Source organism: Dermacentor albipictus, chromosome 2 (genome assembly GCF_038994185.2).
Source record: "Dermacentor albipictus isolate Rhodes 1998 colony chromosome 2, USDA_Dalb.pri_finalv2, whole genome shotgun sequence".
NCBI classification, from domain to species: Eukaryota; Metazoa; Arthropoda; class Arachnida; order Ixodida; family Ixodidae; genus Dermacentor; species Dermacentor albipictus.
Window position 1 is genome coordinate 185399880 of NC_091822.1, and position 20195 is coordinate 185420074.

General features: G+C 42.2%; 1 protein-coding gene across 4 annotated transcripts in view; it reads left to right on the forward strand.

The window, feature by feature from the left end:
- E23 (Early gene at 23) overlaps window positions 1-20195 on the forward strand; it is a 219741-nt gene that overhangs the window by 184874 nt on the left and 14672 nt on the right. For all 4 annotated transcript variants that reach the window (XM_065454131.2, XM_065454146.2, XM_065454139.2 and 1 more), the window contains exons 3-13: window positions 268-437; window positions 2158-2263; window positions 3062-3162; window positions 4483-4644; window positions 5048-5141; window positions 6334-6397; window positions 10939-11094; window positions 13317-13483; window positions 14546-14820; window positions 16626-16683; window positions 19022-19236. In XM_065454131.2, coding sequence (XP_065310203.1) covers window positions 268-437; window positions 2158-2263; window positions 3062-3162; window positions 4483-4644; window positions 5048-5141; window positions 6334-6397; window positions 10939-11094; window positions 13317-13483; window positions 14546-14820; window positions 16626-16683; window positions 19022-19236 — 1568 coding nt within the window. The remainder of the gene's footprint in view (window positions 1-267; window positions 438-2157; window positions 2264-3061; window positions 3163-4482; window positions 4645-5047; window positions 5142-6333; window positions 6398-10938; window positions 11095-13316; window positions 13484-14545; window positions 14821-16625; window positions 16684-19021; window positions 19237-20195) is intronic.

Sequence of the window (20195 nt, forward strand, 5' to 3'; positions counted from 1 at the left end):
AAACAGCTCACAACACACCAAAGGCATATATGCCTCGGGCCGGCCTATGAACTTGTACTTCTAAATGCATCTTGCTTTTTTTCTTACTCGTAACGGGAATTTTGTGTAGCTTTCCTAAACTCGTCTGTTTGTAATGTCAATTTGCCAAGGGTTTGCGATTGAACATACAATGCTTCGTTTTCAGTTTGCTATGGGTCTATTTTCGAACCTTCTGAGCCATTGGTACAGAAATATGAATAACCTCATTCTCTTTCGGTGCTCATGCAGGCTCTGGCAAGACAACCCTTCTGAATGCCTTGGCTGGTCGCATCCGCATGGACTCTGGCGTTGTTCTACTCAACAGTGAGCCACTCAACAAGCAACTTCGCAGGCGCATCTGTTATGTCCTCCAGCAAGACATATTCTTTCCAGACCTCACACTCAGGCAGACACTCAATGTAAGTGGCTTCATGCTGTTTGGTGTATACTGGTTGTTTTGATGGGAAGCGTTGCTGCATGTTCATTTTTTTACAAAGACAAGATTCACAGGATTGAGGGACACTGTTATAAGGTAGCTGGATATAATGACAGCTAATATTAAATACCTACTGTTCTGATTCGCATGAAGCACCCAGTGCAAATTGGAGCATCGGAAAACGATGCCTAATCGAAAAGCGCAGGGTAGATCCCAAATTCCTATAGGTGTCTCAGGTGTTCCCGGCATGAATAGCGCACCGCAGTGATAACGCGCCCCTCTGTGTGTGTGCGGGACGTAGTGGGTGAGGGACGCTTTTCATGAAGTGTGTGAGTCAAGGGGAGGCTCTCCTTTCTCGAACCGAACGGGACCCAGGGGTTACCACAAGCAGAGGCAAGCACGTGCAGCATCGCCTAGGAGAGAGGGAGCAGCCGTCAATCACTGACTGGACTCGGTACATACCATGTGATGTTGGCATGAGCAAAATCCCGCCTACGAATTTAGCAGGCCTATTTAAGCAGCCCTGCATTTTGTTATTCTCTTCTTTCTTTCCTACTTCATTACCATAGAATAAACAGTGCAAGTCTCGCACTAGAAATTGTCTTGCCCTTGCTTGGTCGCGTTTGTCGCCTGGACGCCTGCGGCCTGCCAACATCATGTTACCTGGTAGTAACACTGATCGAGGTTCAAGTAACCGACATTGCAACACTATTTACAGCAATTAACTGTTGCATGATGGATGAAAAATGAGGTAAAACGATCCAGTCATAACAATAAGGCAGTCATGTAAATTATGCAGCTTCTGTAAGGCACATGCATTCTTTCACATTGACGTTGACATAACTGCAGCATTTTTTTAAAGAATAGAGTATACATACAAGTTCGATCTTGAAAATATGCATGGGCGTATAATGTGCAGACATGATATGTTGTTAGAGGCAAAACAAAAATAACAAAGATCAACAAATAAAATTGGACCTAGAAATGGAAACGGAAGACATGGCAATGCATAGCTCAAACCAGTCACGACATTTTGATCCTCATGTGTTTAAGTATTCAAACTTGCTCAGAGTGGCCAATTTGGGATTGCCTGGTCAGAAGAAGCTCTTCAACTGAAGGTGGATGCAAATCCCTGTCTTGCCTGTGAAGCATATTCCTATCTTGTCATCTCTCTCTGATTGCAAGTGTACTAAGATTCAACAAGCTATGAAAGTAAGAATTACGACATCCCTCTTCCTTGAACGGCTGAATAGATGAAAATTCAGTCTCCAAGTCCACCTAGTATGTGTATTTGCCAGAGAAAAGAAAACAAGAAACAAACAAACAAAATAATACAAGTTAACTGTTTTCATATTTATTCTAAGAACTAGCACAGAACAGATTAGGCGTGGCATCGAATTTCAATATTTTACGACAGAATGCTGGCATTTTTTGCACACACACTCGTTGAGGTATGTAACACACCCTAAACATACAAAGAGGATTCTTAAAAGGCCGTTACGAATGGCACTCATGTTTTCAAAGCTACCATAAAGTATGTCTAGCAAACTGCTGTAAAACTTTTACTTTGTTCAGAACGACTCCAATAAGCATGTGAAAGAGTAACAATTAGTATGTTTGAAATCGATATGCAAAGATCCCAACTTGATATTCCTTCTGCAATGTGAAACGTGCTAACTTAAAAAAAAAAAATTTTCTTCCAGTACACAGCACAGTTGCGGCTCCCCGAAAGCATGTCGTACCATGAGAAGATGGAACATGTCAACCAAATCATTGACGTCCTGGACCTCTCAAGGTGTCAAGACACAAGTAAGACAGCAAGCCTTAGCTTCTTAAAACAAACTGGGAGAAAGAGAAACTGATTTGGCAATTTTTTTTATACAAACTACCTTTACTGTGCCACTATTGGGGCTGGAGCAGATAATGCATGACCTAAATTCGAGAATATTGCAGACCTTCCATAGTGGCCCTGTGGCTACGGCGCTGTGCTGCTGAACATGAGGTTGCGGGTGCGATTTTCTGTGGCTAAAGCCACATGAAATTGGGGCAGTATAACGTATACTTAGACTTAGCTAGGTCATGCTGAAGAACTCCAGGGGGTTTGAGCCCCTGGAGTGTCCATTACAACATCTCTCGTAGTCCTTGGGTAGCTTTGGCATGTTAAACCCCATAATATGGTTTTATTTACGGGTATCGCAGAACTTTTACGGGTATACAGAAATCATTTTCAGGGATAATTGACTTGGTATTGTAGCCCCCCTGGACCCTGGGGACATTTCCTCGATTGAGAAATGTGAATTGGCTAATGAATTATGTTGTTTTTCTGGCATGTATGTAGAAACAAGAAAATGACATGACAAGAGGTAACTGCATGTAAAATTTGTAAAAACTTAACACTCTGTTCTGCAAGCAAATACAGACATGATTAATCGCCAAGCTTAACACTTGGAATAAAAGTGAACGCAATTTGTTTTTAATGTGGATGCATTGGTGGACATCAGTTGTGGGGTATGAAATAAGTGCTTTATTTTCAGAGAGATTCCGGTACATTCTGCATTAAGATAAGTGCTGACAACTATTCTGCTTGTATCTTTTTTTCCTGCGCAGTAATAGGCGATGTGATGAAGCGTGGCTTGTCTGGTGGCGAGAAGAAGCGTGCGAGCATAGCCTGCGAGCTGCTCACAAATCCCACTGTCATGCTCATTGATGTGAGTATACACAAGTGATGCTCAATTTTTGTTTTTGTTTTTCTCTTCAGTTAACATGCCTGTTTCCTCCATTTCCAGCATCTGAAATCTTGTAAACTGTGCTGATTTAGCAACTAGTAATACTGCGTCTTCAGCAGTCTTCAACAGGCTCTAATTTCTAGAAGCACAAACCAACGATGGCACTCGCTGCACTACATGAAAGGCACACACACACACATACTACGCTGACTTGCAGTTAGCGCACACATAATATGGAGACTTGCAATTAAATTTATTGATGGGGCGCGTGATATAAACACTAAAGTCAAACTATTAAAATGAAGGTACAATGAAATAAAAAATGCAGATGAAATGACAAAAGTAAAGGACAATCTCCACTGCCTATTGGTTTACAGAGAAGGTACTAAGTAAAAAAAATGCGAGTTAAGTGAATGAAGTAGATGGCTAGCCAATCTTCCAGAAAGAAATTGGTTAGCCATTCACTTTTTCATTTCGTCTGCTTTCACTTGGGATGTTACACTGAATTTGACTTGGAATAACTTGATATGGGATGTTAGAGCATGTTGCACTGCATAATGTGCTTAATAGCTATGCGGAAGGTTCCAGATATTTTTGTAGACCTTGTGTAGCGGGTAATATGCATGTGGCACTGTAGTTGTAGTGGGTAATATGCATGTGGCACTGTGCAGACTGCCACCGCTGCGGCGCGAGACACGAGCGCGGGTTGTTGATCTGAAGCGCTAGGACTCGTGATCTAGAGCTACCTGCGATCCCTCGAACGAGCTACATAAACCCCATTTCATTTGGTATTTTTTTCATATATTTTCTCACTTTAGGTGGTTAGTAATTGTTAATTGGGCGAAAAGGTAGAGTGGATGGCAGCAAGAATGTGGCGACAATGTGAAAAGCACTGCATGATTATGAAACACACCTCTAACTACAGGACCATAGGAAAACATATTTTGCCTGATGACACACAGCTCATAGTAGTGTCATGTTGGCTAACAAACACACTTTCCCACCTTTGTCATGCACATATTTGTGCTGCCTTTTTCATTCTACTTCTGTCCATGTTTGGAAGCCGGCCTTTCAGTACCATGAAAACACCAGACGATCGTTAGCATCTGTGTTGCTTGTCTTATTACATTCTTGTAGCTAGCACTGTTGTTTAGAACGTTGGTGTTTAATCAACTAGCCTAACTTTCATACTCTTGTACATGCACAATGTGTCAGCTTGCCAACAATTTTCGATCATCTTAGGAGTTGCCTATGAGGCCTTGAGAACCCCTTTAAACTGGAAAACTTGTTCAATTGGTGCAGGAACCCACCTCAGGTCTGGACTCCAGCACAGCGCATTCACTCATGTCGACCTTGAAGGAGTATGCCCACAGAGAAAACAAGACCCTCGTCATTACCGTGCATCAACCCTCTAGCCAGATATTCTACATGTTCGACAAGCTTCTTTTGCTCTGCAATGGCCAGGTTGGTACTTCTAAGCTTGTTATTGGTGTTCATTATTATTTGCAAGAAAGCAGCAAAGCTTATTGCTGTATGCTTTGTGACTGAGACAGAGTGCAGATATCCTGGCTCCCACTGTAGCTGCTTAATGGTAGTGGTGCTCTGTTGCCGAGCATGTGCTTGTCAATTTATTTCCCATTCATTGTGGCTCCATCCCAATCGAGGCAAAATGCAATAACGCTTGCAGATTTATATATCAACACACATTTAAAAAGCTCAGGCGGTGAAAATTAATCTGGGCACTCCTGTTACAGCATGTGTAAAATGATTCTGAAAAAAACAGCTTCTCATTGTCATGTCTCCCATTGGCGAGAGCTATCACAATGTTTCAATCTAGTGAGATAATTATGGAACCTTTGCTTTGCAGACAGCCTACTATGGTGACGTCAACAAAGTAGTTGACTTCTTCAGCAGCATAGGTCTTCAAATCCAGCAGCATTTTAACCCAGCTGATTTCATCCGTAAGTGTCTCTACTTTTGTGTTCAACTGCCTTGCACATTTGATAATCTTGAGACTGTTGTGCTGCTGCTAGTAATCGTCGAAATGTGTGTTTTCCTTGAACATATTACATGACAGTTGGCTACATTGTGGTATCTCTAATAAGTGAGATGTTGCTTTTTGTTAAAGCCTTCATTTCTTTAGACCTCCCGAAAGTAGCACATTTTGTTCGAGCTACCTATGTATGCAGTTTCAAAGCAGGAGAAACATGAATGTTCGCTTGAAGGCATTCACTTTAATATATGTTGACTTTTATATGTGTGATAATTGTGCTTACTGCCCTGTAAAGCTTTGTTATAGGGGTAGCTTTTTTGTTGACTTTTGTTGATGCATTAATATTTTTCTTCAGAGTTGTGATCACTTAGTTGATCTCATTTTCGCTAGTTTGACACATCTGCAGCTGTATTTAGGTGTTTTTGCACATGCATGATGGAGCATTCACCTGGCGATATGACTGATGGCCATGTTGCAAAGTTGCATAGCTGCCCATAATGTGACTGAAATGCTTGACTACCTCTTGGAGTGAAAAACCTACATTTCAGATTCTACATAAACAGAAGATTCAGAACAGTTGAACTGGATGTCTAGGGGCCACATAGTTTCATTTGAATTGTAAAACATCTTTAATTGATATAAAGTTAACCTTGTACATATAACTTCAACATATAAAACATAGTCCAAACAGAATTATGAGTTGCTCTACAGCCAGATATGGCACGCCCCATCATGTCCAAGCAAATATAGGACCTGGACAAGAAAGCAAAAAGATGTCTGACCTTGCCACCTTGAGCATATGGCCACTTGTAGAGATGCCATCTTGTAGAAACACCCACAGTCATGCACAAGACCCTATATATCACATGTGGGCAAATGTATTTGGCCACACTTCTGAACTCCTGGAAAGCCAAGATGCTTAATTTAGCCGAAAACCTTGTTTATAGATTGTGTGGTTCACCTTGGTGGAGTCTTGTAACATGACTACAAATAACGGTCTGATTATTTATTTGGGGATGTGAGTTTGTCACCTAGAAAGTTCGCTGGAAACAAGAGCTTAGAAACCGCCATTTCTGGTGCCTGTCAATATCTGTGAATTGCCCTGTATCATTGAGTACGATTCGCTATGTACTTATCGGTGGCTAAAACATCTTTTTCAGTTGAACAAGTGAAGAGGTCACCCGAAATCCAAGAGAAAATTATCCTGAGTGCACAAGAACTAAAGTAAGTATATGTAGATGGAATGAGTTTGACTAATGTCATCAAAGCACTCTTTGATCATTATTTCAATTCAATCCAGGGTTCAACGGAAACCCGTCTGGTCGGGAAAATTCATGGTGGGAAATACCGGGCACATACCTTTTTCAGTGATTGGTTGGCGCTTTATATTTCCCGCCATTATTTCAATCCATTCAGATACTTGCGTGCTAAATGTGCCCCCGACCTCAAAAGTTTTCGGAACCTGGATTGGTGAAAAAATCTACTCCTAGCCAGCTTACATTCATACAACTGAAAAGTGAAGTGTTGTGTGCTTCCCTTCTAAATCACACTCAATTGGTGAAATCATCTGAGAGGTAAATAAAAACAGAACAATGAACTATATTGCAATTTCCATGCCCCCAAAACTTTCATGGTTGGTTTACATATCTGGCACAAGCCATCATTACTCTTGGGGGTGATAAACAGCCCAGTCCTTCCATGCTGTCAACAGGAAGATGCATCTGACTGTCGTGAAGAGAACTGCCCCACAACAGCCTGTGAAATCTTATCATCAGCTCGTTGTTTTTTGTTTTAATGGTCTTGACATCACACTTAGCGATGGAGTGGCTTAATCGTTTGACTCGTTCTGATATTGATATGCATTGCAGATGACATTTGCTGTCCAGAAATGGACGGCTTGCTGCTGTTCAAATCAACACTGGATTCGAGCCCTCGAGACTAGGTCACATTCATTCACGCTTTTGCTGGGCCATGCATGGTTACTGGAATCAGCACTAACCCATTTATGTACTGGCAGGAAATTGGAAGAACTAGCAGAAAGAAAAAGAAAAAGAGAAACAAAAAGAATCCTGTCAGCTCTGTGCAGTCCACAGTAAATTCGCAACAGCTGCACCCTGAATAGCTTAAAGGCCTGCATCCACACCTTCACACTTTGACTAACTGCACTTGCTTGCCTTTCATGCAAGGGAAGGGGCTGGTGAGCGGACTGTTTGCTTTTCAGAGAGGCTTTAAAGAGGGCTAATACAGCAGAGCCCTGTTCATACATTCCTCGCTGTTGCGTTGTCCGAGCTGTTACATTGCGTTTTTGCAGTCCAAACTTAAAGCCCATTGACTCCTATGTGTTATGGTCCAATTAGATATGTTGCCATTCGGTAAATGTTCCTGCATTTTATGTCGCGCGTGAACGCGGCGGTCACATAAATTTAGCGGTGCAGAGGCAATGTCGCTCTTGATACGAAGATGAATGTATAAGATGAATGTTTATTGTTAGTTCAGCCAGTTGAGCCCTGCCTGTTGCCTCACTGTGAAATGCCGGAAGTATGAGACTGTCAGTCCCAATAGGCACGTCTCTGCACAATTGTATTTGCTGTTTGCATCAAATTGGCTTTGCCACAATAACACCATGTTATGCAGTGAAGCATACAGAAAATATTGTGTTGAAGCATATTAAAATTAGAAATGGGCCACTGTTACGCAGCATTGTATGTGTTGTTTATTTACACATACACATGCACGCACCATCTCCATTCACAGTATGAGCTCCGAGATCACTAATCGCTGTGCTAGCAGCCATTCAGAGCTGTTTTTGACGTTGCTGTGGCATTTGGGGCCTTATTCACTGTTACATTTTCCCAGCTGTTAACCTTCTTTTTCCAGTGCTTCTTAGAAACCCAGATCATCTGGGTTATGCTGTAAAAAAGGAGCACTGGTGCCTTTTTGCCACCTTATTAGACAGCTGCCGACTTCATTATCACACTATTGGGCTTCAATTCCTCAGATGTGCAACAACTCGTGAATTTTACTGCCATTTGATGTGATACAAACCAAATGGAGTGTGGTCTGTTGGTATGGGGTGTGTTGCACTGAGTCATACACAGTCTGGTCGACTGTTCAAAGCTGCATTTTTACAGCCTTTCGAAGGCATCTAGGCATCTTTCTAGGCATCTTTCGAAGAAAGTGGCAGCAGAGGACCAAGCTGATCACATGTCAAATTAAGAAAAGTTCAGAGTGGAAGAAGGATGAATGGCTGACACAGTGCATGTCCAGCTTTTGGTTCATCATGGTGTAGCTTGTGACAACTGCACCAGACTGATCATCACGTGCTAGAGTAGCTTGCGATAGCATTTGATGACTACGTCCAATTTTTGTGACGTGTAGAGGACCCTTTGTCAACAGACCCTAAAACCAAGAAGTCGCGCTTTATTCCAACTCGTTGCATTACAAGATGTATAGCTTATGATTTGTCATGTATTAAAAGAATCGAGGCCTTATACCATGTTTACAACATTTGCTGCCTTCTAATCAAACGGGAAGAAGAAAAAAAAAAGAAGCGGCATTCAATGTTTATGCCAGTGCTCCCTTTAATGTAAGGAATGTGTTGCACATTTGTTATCCTTGTCGACAGACGTAATGACAGCTGCCAACTATGACAGTGACATCATCTTGAGTTGAGGAATGGCGCAGGAGTGCTGTTCTTCTAAAATTGTGAACATTCTTTATAGAGGAGGCCACATTTCGAGTATATATTGGCATGCCCACCACCAACAAAACAAAGAACAATTTCTCCAGACATTACGTACAAGTTTCCTTGTATTTTCCAGTCTTAATGTAGTAATTAGCTAATAAATAATTTGTTTGTTGACCTATCCACAGCTGGAAACATCACTCCAGAATATTCAAAATGCAATTGTTGATCTTGCGTTAAAACTTAGAATAGCACATATGATAAATTGGGAATTAACGAGTTAACAACACCATGTTGTATGCCCATTTTTGGTCATACTCAAGTATATCATTTTTGAAAAAATGAAAATGCGTTTATCATTTTTGTCCATTTGCTGTTAATCTTGACAAGATTGAGCTTCACAGGGAGAATGAACCTTGAAGTGTTCAACAGTGGTCACACAAGATATGTCTCGAGACAAAAACTGAGGCAAGAAGCTTCAGAAACATCTCTTGTTCAACCACTGCCAATCAATTACTATTAAGTGCTGAAGATTCTTTGACCTCTTCAGTAATGTTATACTCAGTCTTGAATCGGTCTGAAGTACACTGAATTGCCTAATAAAGCGGAAACCATATTGTCAGATTTTCGTAGGGAGCTGTTTCAGGTTGTTGCGAGCAAGATATGCGGTTATTGCTATCGGGTGCCATGTTCTACGAGGCCAAGCATCAAACACCATCTTTTGTGAAAAATTTGAGTTCACGCAATTTGATGACACAGGGGTGTGGGATTTTAGTGCTGTCTCCATTAATAATGCTGCAAGACTTGGTGCATAATAACATGCAAGCAAACAAACCTGCAGACACAGTAGCTTAGCTTATATAACATCCTATGTTCTGTATGAAAGTTCTCAACTTCGGTCACTGTCAGGATGATTAGATAAATTTGGGCCAACAAGCAGGCAGCCCTTACTAAAACAAGCTGAAATAGGTGGCTCAACTTGGCCATGAATAGCTGAAAGCAAATGGAATGACCTACCCAAAAGTTCTAACTAAAAAATATTGCTTATTTGATTGTCACATTTGGTAGCCTATTATAGTACTTATTTTAAGAGATAGCCGATCTTGATTAAAAAAAAAATTGAGGGCAAATTGGTCAAGAGCTGGCTGTGGAAAATTCGCTTCAATGCTATGTGTGCTATAAGCAATGTGGCCTAGTTCTTGGTTACTTATCTTGTTTAGTGAGAGATAAAGGTGGAAATGAAGGCACCAGTCCAGGCTACCTGTATGCGGAGGGGCTGATGAATTCAGGAATCGTGTGTCAGATTGCAAGTTTTCGAACTGGCAAAACTTAAATGCCAACAGGCCCCCAAAACTGCAATAGCAGCTTTGGATGGACAACAAGCTCATATCCACTTGTAATGAATTGGTTACTCTGGTCACAGCTGCAGCATTTCATCATTTCCATATTTTGCATTAAGTGGCATGCAGGAAAAGCACGATGCTGTGACATTGCAAACTGTTCGGTTTCTGTTCGACAGTAATAAGCTAAGGTGATGCTGTGGTTTTGTCTGGGAGCTCATACTAAATGGCAAATGAGCTAGGATAGAGAGACTGGCGATGTGGTTGGACATACTCATAGCTTGGATTAACATGTGAAGGTTATGAAAAAAGTAGACTGAAGAATGTTTTATTAGAGCTTTGTTATGGGCTAAAAATTTCTATACGCCTGCCTGCTTGTCAAGTGCATTAAGACCCAAATGTTTACTGGATCATATTTCAGTGTGGTGCTGAAGAGCAGCCGAACCACGACATGAAGGCAAATCATATCCAGTCTTTTCTCAAGTCGCTGCCAAGCCACATTGTGCAACTCCCACTGAAAGCTGCATGAACTGCCTTTGGTTACAAACCTGAAATTTCGGAAACTGTGCGTTAGGGGGAGGGGGGTGGGAGGGAATATTGCTCTGGGCAGTACATTTCAGGCTAAAATTCATTAACACTTTTTCGTTCCCACTCGTATGTTGTCAACTACTGGACTGCAGTAAGAGAACTGATTTGATGCTATGCCTCAGCTGATCCCAAGCACCTGGCTTTTTCCACAGAAAACACCCAGACTACCCAAAGCAGCTACTTGAAACTAGCGAGGTCTACCACAGTCCAGAAGACGTGGAGAGCCAGTGCAACTACAACGGGGCGGCTGCGAACGTCGTCAATTGCCCGCAGTGTCACAAACATGTCTGGAAGACCTTCCAGCACAAGTATGCCCATTTGTCAACAATTCGAACCTCTATATAACCAACATGGATATAAGAGAGTAAATTTAGAATGCTTTTTTTTTGTTGCCAATATCGGCATATAATGGATATATGTTTACATGTATATCAAATGCAGCGAAGGTATTTTTTTGTCCTAATGAAGTTCAACATTATACCAGAAATCTTGTGACCGCTCTTTCTTACAAAACACAAGCTTCATAACTGATCTTTTGTAACTGAATGAAGCATTACATAAAACGTTGGCTTGATCCGGCGATGTAGAAGAAGACACACTTATAGCAGCCTAGCTCAGCAGTAGGCATATGCAAATTTTCTATGTAAATTCTTTGACCTGCCACGGTGGCTTAGTTGCTGTGGCATGCTGCGGCTTAACACAAGGTTGTGGGTTAGATTTTTGGTCACCGCTGCAGCATTCCAATGGAAGGGGTATGCAAATACACTTGTGTACCATACCTTGGGTTGAAGAATCTCGGGTAATCAGAATTAACCTGGAGTCTTCTTACTGCGACGGTCTTTGTAACTTAAGTTAAGCTGCATAATTCAATTCAATAAATTCTTCTGTATGTATTATTGTATTACAGTGAAACCTCGTTAAACCGTAGTCGGCCGGAGCTCGGAAAAAGTACGTACTAAACGGTAGTACTGTTTAAGCGAAATAGCATGAGATCGCCCACTTATCTGTCGAAAACGGAACTCAGAGAGAGTGCGAGGAAAGGGGAAAAACATGCAGTATTTATTCACTTCGCGGGACGTAATTGTTATTTTCGTTTGATATCGCGGCGGCCTAGCACGACGACAGCGGCCTCAAACTTACTGAAGCTGCGTGCCAGCTTCTCAGCCAGCCCTCCTCCTCTCGGCAAACACTCGCACGGCAGATTCCTCGTTGGCGTTGCGTATTCTCCGTGCACGCGCGCAGTAGTGCTGCATAAGTCCCGGGGCGCCTTTATCATTGCCGGGTGCCGGAGTTCGGAGAACTTTCCGTTTGGAATAGTTACGTTATCGCGCCCCTGTTCTCCTTGCGACGATCGCATTCATGAGGCTGACGTAACGCGCAGCTTCTGCCACTGTCGGGCCTGAATAGCCCGTGCTGTCGCTTTCCGTGTCGTCCTCATCACTGTCGCTAGTTGACACTTCGGCAACAACGGCGGCAACGATGGTGAAAAGTCGAACCTCGTAGCCGACATCTCTTCGCGGTCGCAGCAGCGCTGCCGAGCAACTTCGCATTCCAAATGCCACACACTGTAGTCAACAGCAGATCCATATCGCGGGCCAGCGCCGACTTCTTCGTGTCACGTTCGGTAGCACGGACGATGTCTACCTTTTCTTCTATGCTGAGCACCCGGCGTCTTTTTTATCCTAGCTTCGGCATGACGCGAGTCCTCGCTTGCACGACGCCACAACGCTCTCCGGCACGGCGTCCATGCGGCGTCGAAATGATGTTGATGTTGATGCGGCTTCACGTGCAAACGCACAGGGCGCTTGGAGGCCGTTGTACCGATCTCTGAGGCTTGTTGTTCTGCCGGGCCGCCCGATGGAGACGACGCACCGCCGTGTTTGCGCGACGAAAAGTGGGAACGCTACGTTTTAACCGATGCGTACGCAATAAGCTGGTACGGTTTATGCGTATACAAAATACATTATGTTCAATGGCCGCCGAGTCGGGGAATTGACTTTACTACGTTTAAACCGAAACTACTGTTTAAGCGGGTACGGTTTAACGAGGTTTTACTGTATTTAAGATCACGTAGCTGTGTACCTGATATGTATACTTAGCATAGCACAGATACACGTCAGAGTAAATGACCGAAGAAATCATTAGGGTTGAGATTTAGACTTGTTGCTACATCAGCTTTAACATTTTGTGGTGTAGCACAAAAAATTAAGGGAAAATGAGACCTCCACCCAATCGTAGCACTTGCTACAAAGCACAACCTGTACAAGGACACAAAGAAGAAACAGGATACAAGCACTATGTATGTCTCTTGTCTGTCCTGCGTTCTTCTGCTGGTTGTGCTACACTGAAATACGTTCAGAAAACCGTTAAATGCAATACACATCTGTTTTATATACTCATACTATGTGCACAGAAATACAAAATACTTGGCAGAAAAGAAAGAAAAGAAAACAAAACAAATGGGGGAGAAGGGAAAGCAAGACGTTGCACTTCTTTTGTAGTGACATTGTTGCCGACATTCACTTCACAGGCACGCCGAGGAGGACTCGTGTCACAAAGAACTTCACGGGGACAACCAGCAATACGTCTGGGCTGTGTCGGAGGATGACAAGCCAGGCACAGAAAAGTCCAAGCAAGTGGAATTGCGAGTGATGCTTGACCCCGAGAAGAAGATCCCCACAGTGTACAGCAAAATTGGTGCGCCACAAGTTTCAAACATGCTCTTGCAAATGTCTGCTGCTTGTGTTATGATTTTGTCATGTTTGTGCCATGTTCCTGTTAGTGCCTGTGTTTTTCTTGTAGTTTTTCACTAGTGCATGGGGCTGCACTGATTGTACATTTTTTCTACCTCATGGGAATAAAAGCTGAGCTCCCATCTCGTTTCCTTTGAGCTGCATGGCTTGCACGACCAGTTTTGCATTTCTAGGGCTAAATTTCTCTGCTGAATTTAGCCACAAAGCTTTGCAAAACATCAGTGCTTGAGAATAATGTCACAGAATGCAACAAAATTTTTCCATACCTTGACATTGCAAAATTACAAATGTCATGATATTGCCTGCAAACATCTTTCATTCTTATAGCTGACTTTATTATTTCTGATACTGTTCTCTTTGGAATCATGAGTACAAGTTTGTTGCCTGTTGACTGAACATGATTTTAACAGACGTCATTTTTCTTTCTGCAGTTGGCAGGTAGCCTTGACTGGAGCTTCTTATTTCAGTGTAGAAAATTACTGCTGTTAATTTAAATTCTTTGATATTTAATTTGATTAATATTTCATGGTTATAATGCTTACTGGCTTTAGGCTGTGCAGAACATATTGTTTCATATTTCTTTGGCTACAAGTGCAACATGAAGTGTCTTTTCTTTGGAACCAGAATGGAGCTGAAGTTTGTAGAAATGCGAACACTGAAACTTTAAGTGACTTGCTATCTGAAAAAAAAAGCAATGAGCTGGAAAAGTTAAAGTAACAGTTTAAGGGCACATTAATGACATTTTGCACCCTGATCAAAAGCAACAATATTTTTGAAAAAAAAATGCTTTTGATGCTGACAGCTTTTTATATGCTTGGAGGCCTCTCTTCATTTACCAACCATGTATAGCTAGGCTTTTCATTTATTTCATTGAAACAAGAAACAAGCTTCGTTTACAAGCTCTGTATAACTAGGTTTCTAATTTATTTCGTAGAAGCAATTCTAAGAATGTTGGCACAGCTCACCTGAAAGTTCATTTTCTTCCTCTCCGCCTTTTGCAATGCAGCCATTCGTGACGACGAGGACTCGGGTCGCTCTTCGTGGTCTGAAGTTGGCAGCTCTGTGTTCAGCAGCCAGGATGACTTGGGCCATGAGCAAAAGTGGCCAACGTCCTTCTGGACTCAGGTGTCGGTGCTGACGCGGCGCAACTTCCTCGAAGCCAAGGGCCGCATGCTGTCCAAGCTCAACTGGGTCCAGACCATCGGCCTGGGCGTTGTGTGTGGGCTCATCTGGTTCCAAGTGGACCGCACTGAAGACACTATTGCTGATATTAGGGGCTGGGTGAGCGGTTTTTTGAAGACCTTGGGTGCCAAAAGTGACTCCATTCTGTAGTTTGCTGTCAGTATTTATAAAGGGACACCAAAGTGTGTTAGAAACGTTAAAGCAGGAGACCCACAGTATACAGATTGGTGCGATTCAAAGTACCATGTCTTGTAACAGTGACAACTACATCGAACAAGTTTCACTTGGGTTTCACCGCCTTCAAAGGGCAAAGCAGTCATCTTTCAGGATGCCTTCACACCTTGTGGGACGTAATGTCCACTCTGACGACTCATTGGAGTAATGAAGATACGGTCAATACGTTCTAAAAGTGCATGGTGTGAAAATAACTTTTGGGATGTGCGCGATTTAATTCAATTTGGCTCACTTAGTCAATCAATGCAGATTGACAGGGATATTTCCAAAAGTGATTGACCATTAATACAGCCCTCGGGCTCTAGTAAAGGCACTAGTAAAGCTAGTAAGCAATGTACGAGCAAAAGTTGTGTAGCAGCACCATTTCTGGATTTCGGAAACAGCTCGTGACATTGCTGGTTACAGCAGTGGGAGGTTGAGGTTAGTTTTTGTTGCCTCATAATCAAATCATGGTTTTTGCACTTAACACCCCAGAATACTGTTGTTATTATTATTAGCAATTAGTTATTTATTGTTTGGTTTGCAGTTTGGAGGAAATATAAATCTGATCCCATATTTAGGCCTTTTGTTCAGAAAAAAAAGACATTAAATTTGTAAAGGTGCTACAAAATCTGCGATGTCATTCTATGAACATTATTGTAAACTAGGCAGTCACCCTTAATTTGTGATTTTCTCCTCTAACTGCTTGTTTCTTTACCATCATGCAAATAATGGAAATTTAGTTCTAGAAGAGTAGTGGCACTGCTTCATTTTGGTAAAAAATACTTAATAACTTCCTCTTGTGTTTCTACTTACGAACAGCAGATGTCTTTCTTGAATTGGTGCACAATTTATGTGTAGAATGGGACATAAGGTAGTAAAAAAGTGTCAGGGCTGTTACTCTGTTAACACGGAATTGTGTACTTAATAATTATAACTCTCTCATCTTCTGATGACCAGTATTTTAAGACTATTGCTCTGAGAGCTAAAATATAAGTGGCACTAAAATCGGGGCTAATATAACAAAGCTTGTAGGCTGCTTCAGGTTACGTGCCATATCCGTTTACTGCAGCACGAGCAAAAACTTTTCCGGATCTTTATTTTTTTACGTCCACTGCACACATACTTTTCATACGCACTGAAATCTTGTTTACATACCTTGGTTTAAAGAAAATGACACAAGGTAAACTTCATCTGATGAAATTTGTGACACAGTTGCATGATCTGTGTTCTTCAATGTGAATCTGTAAACAGGAAAATCTTGTGAGCTAGGAACAAAATCGAGCTTCTTAGCACCTAATAACTACTCCCAAACACATGTCAACTCGTGAAGCTCACCAGATATCAGCGATACTACAGCTGACAACAGGTAATTTTCAAAGGGCATGCATACATTTTTAAAAAGAACAGACTGTGACTATTTCTTGTGCGTCATAATTGACACTCTTTAAGTCCTTAATACAATGTCATTCTTTGTGCTTCTTGTCAAGTCTACTGTGTTGAATATGCTATATTGTTCATCATAAAGCTGTCCTTTTGGATATAAGACGGCATGTACTAGGTAAAGCTGAATTAGAATTCTTTTTAGACTTGCATTTACTGGAGAAGTCATTGGCTTCTTTCTCTGCCCTTATAGTGGTTGTTACACAAAAAGAACTTGGCACCTCTTTAACGATTTCTTTGTTTTGCAGATCTTCTTCAGCACAACATACTGGATGCTGTTTGCGTTGTTTGGCGCACTCATATCTTGTAAGAATATTTTATACCTCCCTCCTCCCTGCTCCTTCCCCATCATCATGGGATTCCATGTGGCTAAAAAAAGAAAGCTTTTGTTTTGTTCAGCATGTGAAGCCTTTGTTTGTGTCTGCTTTTGTTTGTTTGCTTGTTTGTTTTTATCTTCATACGTTTACACCCCTCCAAGCCCTGCATGGCCATAACTGCTTGTGCATTCATGTATGACGTGTCCTGTGACATACAGTCAGTCAACTGCAAAAGTTTATGGACTATTGAGTATTTACACAGCCTGGACAGACATATGCAGCCTGGTAGTATTTGGATTTTCAGCCTGTTGTAGTAACATTAGAACAACATAGTGTGAAATTCAGCATTTCATCACATCCTGCAATCGGTAAACTCAATCGGTAAACTTTTGCAGTTGACTGCAGTCTGTGTCAGAAGTTTGCGGGGATATGGTTTCCCCATAAGAGCTGAATCTCTGCTAACGTTCGGGCAACCTCTCTGAGTGATGGAACACAGTGTGTGCTGGAAAAGGCTGCTGTTGAATGCAACTGTCAATTCAAGGCCATCTGCCCAGTGTTTACAGACACTGCAGTAGTATTTTGTATTGAATGTGAGGTTTCACTTGGAGCCTTGATCTATCTAATTCACTTTTTGTATTATAATCAGACACCAGATTTTTCCAGAGTTTAAGCATTTCACTGTATTGCATCACCAAAATGAAGTGCTTTTCTTTCTTCAGTCACATTATAGGCAGATAAACATTCTTTTTGTGGTTGTGGCATCAGACTTGTCCGCCAAACTATATAACACGGTTTGACTTCTATGCTCAATTCTTGGTAGGCCTTTTCTTGAATCCTGTACCACATGAACTTTTAATGCTACTCATGGTATGAAGATTGGTAGCTTAATGATTTTGTACACGTGTGTCATGAAATCGGCATGAAAGATGGGAACACAAAGAGAGAGGAACAGCAAGACACTCTCAATACATGTCGTTCAATTGTGAGAACTGGGCAGGCCTGCCCTGATGCTCTTCACCACTTCATGTTTCATCTTTCATGTTGTTTTCTTCACAAGCAGACATGGCAACATTTAATTCGCGAGCTTTAGCATAACAGTCACATACTGGGGTAGACGTATGCTGGAAGACAGTCAGGAATAGCACAGCTAGAGGATGCACTTCATGCCTCTCAAAGAAAAAAATATAGCATGCACTGTGATCGCTCCTATGTGCACTCTGTTAATTAAATGGTGAGTCTGACCAGTGTTGCAAGAAATTAGATACACACTGAAGAAGGGCCTTGGTGCTGATCATGTGCCTGAACTTTTCACTCGGTGTGCAGACCTGGATGCATAGCAGTGACATAGCGGGGGGGGGGGGGGGGGGGCGCTACTAGGCTTCAGCGCCTCCCCCTCCCCCCCTGTAATATTTCCTGCCAGCGCCCTGCTCCCTTTACAACTGGCATGCTGCCTATAAACAAAAATGCATATCCTTTGAACCCCTGCCCTAGACAAGTACAGGATGGTACATGTCTTCAGATAGACCAAGGGCTTGCTCAGGGTAACAGTTGTGTTGTTATACACCAAGCATAGGAAAGTTAACAGGGAATAAAGTCTTAGCCCTCCTCCCCTAATCTGAAATGCAAACTTAGTGCCACCCCCCCACCCACCCTGTGAAAAAAAAAAAAGTGTGGCTATGCACCTGATGCACAGGTCATATTGCATTCGATGCTATGCAGCACTGCTGGTGTTGTGCCATCAACCAATAGAATCAGCCTTGGCTTATTTGGTGTGCCGAGTTAAATACCTCCCAAGGCCTGCATGATTCGAGCCATGATGTCGTGCAAGGAGACTTGGAGCTCGTACATTTCAGTGGAGGATGCGGGCATTGCATAGCAAATTATATTTTTTTTCCAAGGCAGCTTGCGATGGGCCTCTAGCCTTGTTGTGGGATGTGCCCGCTTAATTTATGCAGGCACTCTGCTATTAGAAAATGTTGGCTGGGTGAATGCGAGAGCCAAAGCAACTTCTTGTCCCCTGCATATCTGGCAGGCGAAATTTCACCAGAGGCATACCCAAGACTGTCTGCTGTACACTTCTTAAGCTAGAATTAGCTTAACACATTTTGCTACAGTCATTCAGGTGTCCTAGACGCACAAATGCATCTTTCTTTTTTCGAGGGCTGTAATTTGGGGTGCAGATTTCATGCAGACATTATCTAGAATACTTTTCATTGATCATGCATGAAACATTAAGTATCCTTCCTTTCTCAAGAGGACATGTTACTTTGCACTGCTACTTTGTTCCCTATGATGCCCACAGAAGTGTTGCCTTGTGAACTTTTCAGTTCCTCCCGAGCGTGAAGTGATCAACAAGGAACGGGCGTCAGGCGCCTACCGCCTGTCGGCCTACTACCTGGCCAAGATGATAGGGGAGCTGCCGCTGACATTGACACTACCGTCTGCATTCCACCTCATCGCCTACCCCATGCTGGGCTTTCACAGTGCACAGACGTTCCTCAGCTTATGGGGTTTCCTCGTCCTAAGCACAGTAGTATCGCAGGTGAGGCTTGCACGTAGCTCCTTGTTGTACAAATACAAATGTTGCTTTCAGATTTTACATGAAGGTGGAACTTCGCAGTGTACGTTTCATTTTATCCAATATTTGACCACCGTATTTACCTGCTTTTAAAATAATTACTCACGACTACACATTGTGCGATGCGAGACTGGAATAGTACCTATTGTCTTTGTGAAAGAAATGGATCATTGTCATTGTATCTGTTACAGTGAACCATGACTGTGGGCTGTGTTTGCGGTAACAATGTCGGATGGTGCCACCATTATGTTGTTGAGAAAGTCTATACTTCTTGGTGCGTCATAGCCACAGACATGTACTTACTTTTTCTAAGAAAACAAGCTAGTGGTACCTTCAAACATGGTAGTGCTAAATGAAAAATATCACGAAATGCCAATTCCATGCGCAAATGAGCTAGCGGATCAGTGGAAAGAGCCACTTATACATGGCTTCATTATTGATGAAACATCTCGTATGCACTGGCACTTATTAGGCTGATTGCCTTGACATCATGCCCTAATAAGTTGCCACCTTCAGTAGTTCAGCATTCTTCAATGATATCAAAACTATCTAGAGCAGACTGACACTGCAATTCTTATGACAATCATTAGTCTGTTCTTTTTTTACTTCCTTCATGTATAGTACAAATGCACAATTGAACCCACTTATAACAATATTCAAGTGCCATGAAAATTCCATTGTTACAACCGATAATTGTTATAACCGGGTTGCATGAAAAAAATCTAAATAGGGGGATGGCAGAGCTGTTGTGAGAAAACTATAATGGTGTGGAGGCCAGTGCCCCTTCCCACCACCTTCCTCCATCCGGCTGATGATTGTATTCACTCATTTAACTGCTTCCTGGGCGCTCCATTCGCGTGCAACAAGCCGCGGCTCAAGGCGTTAAAGAATGACACTGCTATAACAACTGCCATGAGGAGTCA